General features: G+C 35.9%; 1 protein-coding gene across 1 annotated transcript in view; it reads left to right on the top strand.

Moving 5' to 3' along the window:
- The window catches only part of LOC150078320 (uncharacterized), a 296643-nt gene that overhangs the window by 169087 nt on the left and 113565 nt on the right, over nucleotides 1-13991 (top strand). Inside the window, exon 9 of the mRNA XM_090384528.1 lies at nucleotides 8737-8842. Within this exon, the coding sequence (XP_090240654.1) occupies nucleotides 8737-8842 (106 nt within the window). The remainder of the gene's footprint in view (nucleotides 1-8736; nucleotides 8843-13991) is intronic.

Raw genomic sequence — 13991 nt, 5'->3', positions numbered from 1 at the left:
AGCTAACTAGGTAGTAAGCAATCTTTATTCAAATTAACAAAAATCCAAGCCTTAAGTAAATGAATAATATCTATAAATAATAAACATAAAACCTCAGTAACAATAATAAATATATGCATGACATGTATTACATGCAGATATAAATGACAAAATAAAAATATATAATAAAATATACGGAAACATAAATAAACACCGCAGAAAAAAAATACACATACATACATATAATAGTTTTGGAGTAATTTTAAAACAAATCGTTGTAATAAGTAACCAACTGTATATGTTAAATCTAGTCTATATACACAAAAAAAAGTTTTATAACGAATATTTTAAACTTTAATCAAAATTTTGTCTCCTAGCTTTTTTAGTCAAAAAAATATCTATAATTTCGTTGAAATCGACAGAATTCACTACACTGTTTTCTATGCTTAAAATGGACAAATTGCTAAGTCGATCTTGGCCTATTGTGTTCCTTATATATGTTTTAATTTTGAAGAACTCTTTTCAACACCAGCCACAGTAACCGACAAGGTCAAGAATATAAACCATACCATTATAACGTCTGTAACAAATGCAGATAAAGACATGTTTTTAATTAAAATAAGGTTGCATAAGTCCGGAATTGAATTAATTTTTGAAATTTCTTGTCCTAAAGATGATTTTAAATTTAATAGCTGCTGTGGAAAGTCATCAGAAATATCTTTATTATATCGGTTTTGAAATTCTACAGCCGCTTGTTGCAGAGCTTCATTGCTAAAAGATAAGAGTCTTTCTGGTTGCAAAATTTTAAACTATCTACAACATTTTTTGTATTAAGAAACTTACATTTTAATTGATGTATCACAATGTCTATTGTTGCATAGTATATATCAACTTTAAACTGTCTTTCAGAATCTTGAAGTCATTCGTCTTGAGCTAAATCTTCAAACATTTTTTTTGCGTTTGTTACTAAAATTTAAATTTATCCCTCAAGATCTTGTTAAAGAAAGCACAAAACTTTTACTTTCTTCATAATTATCTCTTAGCAAAACCATAGAATTTAAATATGCCTCTAAATGACACATTGCCTGACCAAGAACTAGATTTTTTTGTTGCAGTAACTTTGAAGTTAAATTAATTGATTCCAATATTTTGTAATTTAATACCAAAAGGAAAACAAATTCTAACATTTCCATTTTTTTTTTGCAAGCTTGACATCTTTCATCTTTTTTTTTTTAGACACCAATATTATTTTTGTTAACGTTTTTTAGGACAGCTGTAAATCTATAGTGCAATGCTAGTAAACAATCAAATCTTGATGACCAATGCGTTGGACACAATTTCTTTAGAGTAATTGTTGATATAGTGCTATCATTTGCATCGAAATTGTTTCTGATTCAATATATTCCATCGTACAATACTATCCACAAAAAATTAGTAAATATTTTCAATTATGTCATAAAATAAAGAAACATCAGCTACTTTTTTCACAGCATCATTAATTACTAAGTTTAAGTTGTGCAATGAACATAGTAGACCTTTGGAACTTTTTGTATTATTCTTGATTGCACACTGCTATATGCCCGACTCATTGTTGCAGCATCATCATATTCTTGACCTCAGCAGTTCTGTAAATCTAGCCCTTTGGATTCTATACAGTAAACAATGTCACTTTCAATATTACTAGCTAATTGATCTTTTAAACTATAACATCCCAAAAATCGCTCATTTATAATGATTTCTGATGGTATATAATTTTCTGTTTTTACAGTAACATAACGAAATATTTCGCTCATCTGATCAGTTTTTGTGACATCCTGGGTAGTGTCCATGATTACGGAAAAAAACAGCGCAGACTTTATTTCATCAGTAATAACATTTTTGACTTTCTCAGATAAAAGACAAATAATTCTTTTAATATGGGATCATAGTTTGATAGAAGCTCAATTATAGACAAAAAAAATTCCACTTTTTATATTTTTATCATTCAGATTTTCTCGGTTACCTCTGAATGCCATGTTGCAACTGCTTAATACTAATGTAACATGAATAATGCGTTTCGAAACTTGTCTCCAGAAATTTTTTTCTTCAGTTATACTGGTTACCAAAAGTACATCACCAAGAGTGTCAAGACTAATACTCAAGATTTCTGAGAGGTACAAGCTAAAGATTATAATGATTTATGCACCAACATCGAGCCATGATGATGAAGAGGTTGAAGAAATGTACACCGAAATTGAGAGTCTTCTAGATGAGCAGAAAACCCACTACACTATTATTATAGGAGACTTCAATGCTAAGGTTGGAAAAAGACAAAACAGCACAGAAAGGCGAACTATAGGAAATTTCAGAATTGGTGAAAGAAATGAAAGAGGTGAAAGACTTGTGGAATTTGCAGAATCTCAAGGACTGTCAGTAATGAACACTTTTTTCAAGAAAAGGGTGAACAGAAAGTGGACATGGAGGGGTCCAAATGGATTAACTACTAATGAAATCAACTACATCCTCACTAACAGAAGATATATTGTGAATGATGTTACTGTCCTGAATAAGGTAAATGTTGGAAGTGATCACAGAACGGTAAGATGTACACTTGATATAGATGTAGGAAAGGAAAGGAAAAAACTGACTCGAGTAAATAATACAAAGGTCTTTGAGATAACAGAAGAGGAGAAAAAGCAGTATGTACTGGAACTTAAGAACAAGTTTGAGCTTCTGCAGACTGCTGAGGACCAAGATATCGACGAGGATATTACAACTTTTTGAAAGTGATAAAGCCCAAGAAACCTATATGGAAAAACAAATCCAAAGAAGAAAAAATTAGTCAAGAAACACTTGTCCTGATGAACCGAAGACGACAAATGAAAAGCAAGAAAAACACTGACAGGAAGAAAATTGAGTATACTGAGTTATGCAAAGCCATTAGAAAGAGACTCAGAGAGGACATAAGAAGATTTAACACAAGAAAAGTAGAACAAGCATTAAGGGAAAACAAAGGATTTAAATCAGCAGCCATGAGCAGTAATACAGAAAGACAAATGATACTGAAACTGAAGAATAGCGATTGTGTACTTATAAACAGCAGAGAAGGCATAATTCAAATAGCAGAAGGCTACTATAGAGAATTATACAAGGAGCAGGGGAATGATGCCAGAAGTGGGGAAGATGGATTGCAAAGTAGCAACACATACGACATACCCAATATTCTTCCTGATGAGTTAGAACATGCATTGAAGAAAATGAAGAATCAGAAAGCCCCGGGGGAAGATGAAGTTACTGTAGAGTTGTTAAAATTGGGAGGAAGAGACATAACACAAAAACTGGCAAGGCTCTTCACAAAGTGCATTAGAAGAGGTGTGACGCCTAAGCAGCGGAATAATGCAATCATAGTTTTGCTGCATAAGAAAGGAGATAAATCAGAAATTGGAAATTATAGACCAATTAGCTTGTTATCCCACATCTACAAGTTGTTCACAAGGGCCATTACTAACAGATTAGAAAGAATACTTGATGAGAATCAACCGAAAGAGCAAGCTGGCTTTAGGACAGGATTCTCAACTATGGATCACCTTCACGTAGTATCACAGCTAATGAAGAAAGCAAATGAATATAAAACACCATTATGCCTGGCATTTGTGGATTATGAAAAGGCATTTGACTCCATAGAGCATAAGGCAATGTTTCGGGCACTGGAAAGACAAGGCATTGATATGCCATATATTATGATTTTGAAGAAAATATATGAGAGTGCTACTTCCTTTATTAGACTAGACAAAGACAGTAGGAAATTTAAAATCGAGAAAGGAGTTCGACAAGGAGACACAATATCTTCGAAATTGTTTACTGCTTCCCTTGAGGAAGCTTTCAGAAGATTAGACTGGTCTCAGAAAGGAGTCAATGTGAACGGAGAGTACCTAAACCATTTACGATTTGCAGATGACATTGTGGTCATAAGCCACGATCCCAAAGAATTAGAGAAAAACCTTAATCAGTTATGCACAGCTAGTAAGGATTTTGGACTAAAGATGAATATGGCTAAAACAAAAGAAATGATTAACAAGTATGCCACAGAAAGGGAAATAATGATTGAAGGAGCAGTAATTGAAAAGGTGGAGTCATATACTTATCTGGGACAAGTTATTAGCTGTAATAATGATAAATGGCTGGAAGTCAAGAGAAGAATAAATTTTGGATGGATAGCATTCAGGAAATATACTGAAGAGCAATATCCCAGTTTGTCTGAAACGTAAAATAATGAACCAATGTATACTTCCCACCATGACTTATGGAAGTGAAACTTGGGCACTCACCAAAAGAATGGAAGAGAAGCTGAGAACTACACAGCGAAGAATGGAACGAATCATATTGGGAATCAGACTGTTAGATAAGAAGAGAAACACATGGATTAGGCAACAAACTCAAGTAAAGGACATTCTTATCAAAAGTAAAGAACTAAAATGGTCTTGGGCAGGACACATAGCTCGAAGACATGATGACAGATGGACTAAGAAAATAACAGAATGGTATCCAAGAGGAGCTAGAAGAAAACCTGGAAGACAAAGGTGGAGATGGATAGATGAAATTCTTGAGTTTGTGGGTAGTAAATGGATGGCCAGTGCTCAAAACAGAAGGAACTGGAAAGTTGCTGGAGAGGCCTTCATCCTGCAGTGGATTGAAAATGGCTGATGATGATGATGATACTGGTTACTAAATCAGCATAAATTGTTTTATTTGTGTGCCAAAGATCGTATGTTATACAAGCAGAAATGTGAACAGAGGAAACTGCATGTCTTTTAATTTTATTATATAAATTTTTTCCAGTCAGCTATGCCGTTTATCCAAGAATTTTTTTTTAAAATCTGCATTAGAGCGATCTCCAAATAACCAACATGGTTCACAATATACAAAATCTGATTTTTGAGAATAACATAGCCATGTAACTTGTACTTTAAGACCAGCTTTTGCTGTTTTACTATAATAAAATTCAGAAAATGACCTCAACCTATTATTTTGTACAGTAATCAGAAAGGGACCTTTAGGTTGACATGGACCTGAAGCTATTATCATACGTTTGTCTGCATCAGAAAGATTTTCTGAAAAATTTGCACGGTCTGTTGGATACTGTTGCAAAATAACTAAGGGATCTAACCTTGAACCTTCATAAACAAATGAGTTTGTTTCTGGACTTACTGCTTCATTTTGCATAACTTTATGGTCTTGATCATCATTTGTTCTTGCCAGATCCAATGAAGCAGGGCGATCTTCACTCAATTCAGCTGGTACATTATGTAGATTAGCTTACGGTTGTCGTTGGAAAAAATTATCAATCTTTTGCATTTCGTTTAATTTTTTGGTTGTTGCCTTTACTTTTTTTCCTTTTTGTGCACTGCTAAGGTGTTTATATACAGGCCAGACAGCTGCAATTTATGGGATAAAGTAAAAAAAAATGAACATTAGATTTTTTAAGTATGTATGTGAAACTTCATGTGTAAATTGATTAAAATGGCCGGTTGCACCAATGTAACTTAAATTTTAAGTGTTCCTTAAATTGACAATATCGTATTGAAACGAAATGGAATGAGTTATTGAGTGTTGCGTGAAAATTTTGATGTGCAGTTTTTTGTTTAAGTCTAGCTTAAAATTTAAGTCTCGTTGGTGCAACCAGGCATAAAAATAATAACTTACCCTGTTAAGCATGACATGTTTCAAAAACAGCTTCAAAAGGGTGAATAATAACAATCGAAACCACATAACATAAGATTCAGTAGCTTCACTAAAGTCTATTTGGTTTAAAGTGCAGCGTAGCTTGGTATAGGGTGCAAGTTTGACGGCTTGTGATTGGTGCAGATGCGAGACAGATGCAGACTGTCCCAATGTTTATATTTATGTTAACCATTGTTAACACTGATCAATCCGACTTACTTCCTTCACTTACTGCACACGATTTATGGTCATGACGTATTGGTCTTCTTTCCTGAATACGAGTATAATATATTGCCATTTTTAACTTTAAAATGTTCCTGCGTAAATCAGTCTTGCCAAGCACCCCTCCCCCACCACCACTGCACTCTTAAATCAAATGGAGTTTAGCTGTCTTTTGTTCACCTAAGGAATACACCAAAGCCCAAAGGTGATCTCATGTCACAGACCAAGGTGATACATAACAAAGTTTTGCTAGGCAATAATGTACATACCCTATAAATACCTTTCCTATTTGTTTTCCACACACAAACACATAACTAAGGAGGTCACAAATGAATATGAAAACAATTAAATAAAATTAGCCAAAGATACCAGGGCCCCTAAAGGGCCCAGGTGGTAATTGCCTTGCCTGCCTACATGGTAGCTATGCCACTGATCAGTATATATTTTACAGGCATGAGAGTTCAGGGTAGTGTGAGCTGAGTGCAACTGTCTGTGACCTTGAACTGTCAGTTGACACTATTCAATGAGGACAAATGGAATCGATATACCATTCTTTTGAGCATCTTCCAGTCTCTTTCTGCAAATTTAAATGCATTGTCTACCTTATTTCCTGGCTGTATCATCGCTATTACCAACTGGAAATATCATAGTATTACTAAGACATTTATACTTTTTGATTATATCAGCCATTATCACTCTAGGGTGTTGCAGTTTTTCTACAATTGGATGAACAGATTGACTGCTAATATGGCATACTATGATGATTCCTTGTTGGAAGTCACTAAAATTAGTGTCTCGACCACCTACTGCATTTCATTAATCAGCTTTTTTAGCATGAATGCTGTGCTTTTTTACCTATTTCTGTGTGTAGTTATAGCAGTTATGGTTTATTTTAAACAAATCCCATGGGTAACTAGACTCTTTTGGCAATGTTGTATATTTATATATATATATATATATATATATATATATATATATATATATATATATATATATGATATATAGAATATAAAAATAGATAAATAAAACTAAAGATAAAAAAACTTATGCCAGAATGAGTGTAAGCCAGAATTCCTTTTAAATCTGCCAGATATAATGTTTAGAACTGTAAACCTCAGACTGAAAAAACAAAAAAGAATTATGAAGAATAAATATAACCTAAATTTATGCATAGACTCTGGAATATCTTTGTAACCAATTAGCTTGAATGCTTGAATAAAAAAAAATAATAAAAAAGACTCAGATTTTGATGAAAAAAAATTATAAGTATACACAATGCTTAGGACTCAACTCTCAACAAGTGTTTCCTCCTCCTCTAATCATTCAATAGGCCTTGCACAATAAACAGTTAATCCAATCAGCACAAACCTGTGGCATTTTATTTATTAATGCTGCTGGTTATTTTCACATTCCAGATTAGCATTCAACTGAATCCTGGAGTCAATTGAATGATAATCACGAGCACCAGTTGTAGAGTTTAAATCTTCTCGCAGGTCATCTCTTTTTTAAAGCAGCATTTATTTCAGATTGTACTTTTTGGTGTTTGCTGTATGTATTGTTTTCTGTCTCAGTTAAAGATGAACTTTTCAAGTTCCCATTGTAGGAGTCTGTTAGTCTTGTCTGGAACAGCGAAGAAACAAGTCACCCAATAACAATTTGCCCTAAGCCAGAGTTCTTAATTGTACACAACCAATGCCTTCTTTTCTGTTGTTGTTCCAGATAGGACCACTCTATTCTCACAATGTGACCTTGAGGGAGGTACAGAATATTGGACACCCAGTCATACTGTAGTATAGGCAAAAATGTTTTGCTGACATTTTTGACCTATGGCTTGTGTACTATTATTTTGTGACTACAGTTAATATTCTTATTTTAGTAAAAATGCATTTTGAATATTAATGCAAAAATATATATGAGATTTCACTTGTCTTTCTTCCAGGTTTGTTTAATTTTAGGTTTCTAAAGTTATTTATTCTTCACAGATTTCAGTTCCTAATTCTGACCACTTAGCTAACCAAAGGAATTTGAGGTTTCTCTCATCCTACAGGATGTTCCATAAGTCCCAGGATGTTGCACAAAATACACCCACTCCTGCTACATATTACTTCAAATTATTAATACTGCTACTTATTACAATAGTATAACAATATCATGTGTTTTAGACATCAAATGCATCAGTATGATGTCCGCCATTGTCATGGCACAAGATAATTCTTCTCCATGTACAATGTAAAAACCGCGCAACATTTTGTGAGTTTTCATTGCAGATGCATCCTGAATTCGTTTTTTCAGTTCATTGACAGATGCCATGCAATGTTCTGCAACCTTAGCTTTGACATACACCCACAGGGCATTATCACAAGTAGTCAGTCAGGACTGCACGCTGGCCACAGAAAACACCTACCAACCCAGCAGTTAGGGAAAAATGTGGTTCAGATAATTTCGAACTGCAGATGCATGATGCACAGGTGCACCATCCTGATTCCCCACGATCGATAGCAGGATGGGGAACACTGAGTTGATATTTCACAAGTTTTTTTTTATTGTTTCATTTTCTGTCTACAAAATATCATTTTCATATGTATAATGTCTAATCTATATTTCTCTGAGAGCCAAATTTCAAGTATCAATGAGCCTTATTCAACTTGCAAGCCATGGTTTAACCAGCTATGTTACGAATTTTTTCACAGACCAGGTTAAGCAATTAGAACATCTGACACATGTATTATTTGATTAACAGTTAATCAATTACAGTTATCTGTTACATTGATAAAAAATGAATTTTGAAAACGTAAGTACTCTATTTTTTTTTTATCCCGGCAACGTACTTTATAGTGCAACAAAGGAGAGCTTTTATCAGAATGATATTCCTATAAGATATGTAGAAGATAAACTTGAAGAAACTGAAAATGAAGGCCTAAAGAAATCATACCTATTTAATGTAAGTATCATCTAATTATTTTTGATTGTAGTTTATCTGTTTTGTAAAGACATTTTTGAAAGTTTTTTTTTTTTTTTTTTTTTTACGAAAACCCCAAACACGAGAGGTATTAGAACTTATAGTACTTGGTACCATGCTTGGGTTGGAGGTTGAGAAGATGAAAGAAGATATTTGTTGACATTAGACTTGAACTTCGGTAAACTAATTTTCAGGAAATACGTACGAAGGAAGATTGCTCCAGTAAACAGCATTTGACTGAAAAACGAGGAAGATGAAAAGTTGGTTCTGTGAGTTTAAAGTTGAACAGTAAATGGATGTTGTCTTGTGGCAGAATATGTTCAGATTGCTTTGAAAGAGAGATCGGGAATAATAGAAGCCAATTCGGAAGAACAGTGCCCATGGAAGTATCTGTAGAAAAGGCATGCAGCAGCATTCGTAACATGCTGAATGCATGCAGCATTCGTAACATACGCCTATGAAACAGTGAGTGGAGAGACTCTGTTAGAGAGGAGTCATTAATTAACCTAACTGCCCTCTTCTGAATGGAATCTAGAAGCCTGAGAGAGACTTTGGGGGCACTGCCCCAGATGTGGGAACAATATTCCATGGTAAAGCAGATTTGTGATTTGTACAGAGTGAACAGCTGTTTGGAAGAGAAGTAACACAGAGAGCGAAAACAACCAAATTTTTTAGATGCAGAGGAAGCAATATTTGTAATGTGCTTGTGCCAAGAGAGATTAGAAGTCAGGGTAATCCCCAAAAGAGATATATCAACTTGCCTAGAAATCAGAGTGTCACCAAAAATAAGCATAGGAACACAAGAATCCTTTTTGCGAGATATAAGACAAGACATTGTTTTAGAAGGATTGAAATCAACTAAGTTGTCTTTACCCCACTGGAGATAGGAATTTAAAGAATTGGTAGCAGATATTTGAGGAGTTGAAGCTGACTGAGCTGGGCAAGGCTTCTCAAAATGGAAAGTGGAATGCAATATGCTATGATTGGCAAAACTATGGATAGAATTTCCAGTCAATGGAAGAAGGGTCATTAATATACAAGAGGAAAAGAGTGGGGGAAAGAACTGAACCTTGGGGGACACCAGCATTAGTGGAGAAGTTAGAAGACAGAGAGCTATCTACCATAACCCTCAGTGAGCGATCAGAGAGAAAACTGGATAACCAATTACAAAAAACAGTTGGCAAACCATAAGATGGAAGCTTGTTTAGAAGACCTTTATGCCAAACACAATCTGCTAGGTGCAAAGGTTGATGACGTTGTAGAGCGGATGTCATCTTTCAAGGGCACAAAAGATGATATAGTTGTACACGTTGGCACTAATGATATTAAGAGTAGGAGACTGGCAGAATTACTTAACAAGTACAGGTCACTGTTGAAAAAAAGTCATGAATTAGGGTTGAATTTGAAAGTGTCTGCAATTCTGCCCAGACACGATAGGAGGGAGTATATGTTGAGAGCCTTGTCGATCAATTCGGCCCTGGAAAGATTGTGCAAGGCTCAAGGGGTAGAAATTTTTTCAGCCTGATCTGTACTTGTTAACAGGAGAGACTGCTTCTACAGGGATGGGATATACTTAAATAGAAAGGGTGGAAGAATATTTGCTGATGCTATTGAGGAAGTGTTAGGTGGGTCGGAAAACTGCTAGCTTGGGGGGGATACAAGGACTAATAGATTAACAGTAGCCACTGCCAGAGGTGAAAGTGATTCTTGCACTGCTTCTATTGGAATGAGCAGCAGCATGGAAAACAAGATGCATCATGGAAAACAAAATACAGCATATTTCAGAGACTGCTTGCAGTCATTGTGGTACAAGTAAACACATAGGTTGTGTTAGGGTAGCTAAGAATAGGAACAGGTGCATGTATACTTGTGTGTACACCAATGCTAGGAGTTTGGTAAATAAATTTGATGAATTTGAGGTATTGCTCAAAACATCAAAGGCAGATATTGTTGGGATATCAGAGACATGGTGTCACACAGATATAAGGAATGCAGAACTGGAATTTGGGGAGTACAATATGTAAAGAAAGGATAGACAGGCTAGGAAGGGAGGAGGGGTTATGCTATTAGTTAAGAAACACATAAAATCCAAGGAAGTGAAGCCAGTCGACATCGGTAGACAGTGCAGTGTCGAGTCAGTTTGGTGTGACATAAGCATTGGGAGATCAAAATTGAGAGTAGTAGTGTGCTATAGGCCTAATGACTCTGATGAGTATAATAAGAAACTGTACATGCAAATAGAGTGGGCTAGTAAATCAGAGAGTCTTATAATGGTAAAATTTAATTTCCCACATATTGACTGGAATTTGTGATTTGGTCACTCATACATTAGCAAGGCTTTTGTGGATTTATTGGATGATTGTTTTCTACATCAGCATGTTCGGGAGGCAACTAGAAGGAGTAACACTCTTGATCTGATTATCAGTAGTGATTCTTCATGCATTAAGAATCTGAAGATAAAGGAACCACTAGGTGGCAGTGATCACATTGTGCTGAAGTGGGATTTACTCAAAGAGGTAACCACAATCGGGGGTAAAGGGAAGGCTTTTGGCTTTTGTAAAGGCGACTACAATGGTCTGAGACAGTATTTAAATTCTTTACGGTGGGACCAACCGATGATGTTACCAACAGCAAATTCAAAATGGGAAGCATTCAAAGAACTTATCTTGGAAGCTGCTAGGCTTTACATATCAACTAAGAAATATTGTTCAAGGTTTAGGCCTAAATGGATGTCAGATGAACTAATGAGGCATATGGCAGAGAAGAAACATGCATGGGATACATATAAATTAATGGGAAACTAAGAAATAACTTATATGATAGATATAAGCTGGTCTGTAACCATGTCACAAAGGAGATTAGGCAGGCAAAGGCAGATTATGAGAAATCCTTGGCAAAGGATCCAAAGAAAAACAGAAAAGAGTTCTTTACCTATGTAAACTCTAGAAGGAAAGGGATGAATCAGATTGGTCTACTGGATATTGATGGTTCAACAGTTGAGGATCCTGCTCAGGTGGCTAACAAACTAAACGAGTATTTTGCATCTACATTCGCACATGAGGAGTTATTCAGGAAGGGGAATACCAGAGGTGAAGTAAACTCTGGCAGTGAGCTAGATGATTTTGTAATAACTAAGAGGAAAGTGGAGGAGAAATTTTTGAGGATAAACATAAAAACGGCACCTGAGGTGGATGGGATCTATCCAGTTATATTAAAGGAGGCAGCAAAGGAAGTAAGCGAACCCTTCGCCATAATTATGTAAGCTTCTTTGGACTCAGAGGAGGTACCCATAGACTGGAGAGGTGCAAATGTTACCCCATTTCACAAAGGAGGATCAAAGGCTGACACAAGTAATTATAGACCTGTGAGTTTAAATTCTGTTCCAGGAAAATTAATGTTTAAAAAACTGGTTAAAGAAGCACTGCAGGATCATCTAAACAAGACTTCAGTTATAGCTCGGACACAGCATGGTTTTGTTATGGGAAAGTCTAGCCTGACCAATTTGATTGGATACTATGATGCAGTCACAAAAGAACTGGATGCAGGGAATAACTTTGATATTATATATTTGGATCTTAGAAAGGCTTTTGATACTGTTGCACATGGATGGAGCAGTGTGGCATTGGAGGCAAATTGCTGCTGTGGATAAAGGTATGATTGAGGGGGAGAAGACAGAGAGTGGTAATCAATGGACACTGCACTTCGTGGACTAATGTTATTAGTGGAGTCCCTCAGGGTTCAGTGTTGGGTCCATTGTTGTTTTCTGTATTTATATATGATATTGATGATGGTATATCAAGCTTAATGTCCAAGTTTGCAGATGATACAAAGGTTGGTAGGGTTCTTAAGGACACTCCTGACGCTATGCTGCTGCAACAGGATCTGGAAAGGTTGAGCAGATGGGCTGAGAGGCAAATGAAGTTTAATATTGACAAATGTCAAGTACTACATATGGGAAACAGTAACCCCAGAGAAACATATCAACTCTGCAGTACTACACTGACAGTGGTAGAGAATGTAAAGAACCTGAGGGTAATTGTGCATGCAGATATGAATTTCTCTGAGCAGTGCAGATGGGCTGCAAGAGTAGCTCATGGTGTCTTGTCAATGATATACAGCAATTTTTCTAGCAGGGATAAGGAGGAATTCTTCCTCTTGCTCAGAATAATCACTGAGAGGGCATAAATTCAAATTGAGGAAAAAGAGATGTAGGATAGATGTGCGGTAATTTGCATTTAGCCAGTGGGTAGTTGGTTTGTGGAACCGACTTCCATCACTTGTTGTGGAAGTTGAGAGCCTAAATAAATTTAAGGCTCAGCTGGAATGCCTCTACTAATGCTAATGCTAATGCTAAAAAACAGTTGGCAAACCATAAGATGGAAGTTTGTTTAGAAGACCTTTATGCCAAACACAATCGAAAGCCTTTGAGATGTCAAGAGCAACTGCTTGTGTTTCACCAAACTTTTCCATTGAATTTGTCCATAAATGGGTATCATAAGCCAGAATATCACCACTGGATCGACACTGACGGAATCCATACTGGCGATAGTCAATCAGACGGAAGGTTTCTACGTAGTTTAAGATTTGGCAGTTAATCGATTTCTCCCTTACTTTAGAACGAGTAGAAATAATTGCAATGCGATGATAATTGGATGGGAGCAATTTTCAAGCAGAAGGAAAAATACCTTTGGAATAAGAAAGTGAGAAAAGGTGGCAGAGAACAGGAGCACAGGTTTTGAGAACAAGTGGAGAAATACCATCAGGACCTGGAGCTTTCTTAGCATCAAGATTCATCAAATCATTTTGACGGAAGACCGCAGGAGGCATTGAATGGAGTGTGTTGGGAATGGTAGGAGGTGTTTTACCAAGATCATTAATACATGAGTTGGAAGAAAAATGGGATGATAGCAGGTCAGCTTTATCCTTGGTTGAAGTGATAACAGAACCATCTGGTTTTGACAGAGATGAGAGCAGAGATGGGAAAAAGTTGCGGCCAACAGCTTTGGCAAGAGAGCAGAATGCTCGGCCAACATTAGGGCAAGAAGCAAGTTTTCTACTCTTTGCCTGTTCAAAATCTAGTTTGGACTGATTAATAACTGCTTTACAATTGTTGCAAGCTTTGGTGTAGGCA

Source organism: Mastigoproctus giganteus, chromosome 11, assembly GCF_048544385.1.
Source record: "Mastigoproctus giganteus isolate SK-2022 chromosome 11, ASM4854438v1, whole genome shotgun sequence".
NCBI lineage: Eukaryota > Metazoa > Arthropoda > Arachnida > Uropygi > Thelyphonidae > Mastigoproctus > Mastigoproctus giganteus.
The sequence above is the reverse complement of the archived record's forward strand: the minus strand, read 5'-3'. Positions and strand labels throughout refer to the sequence as shown.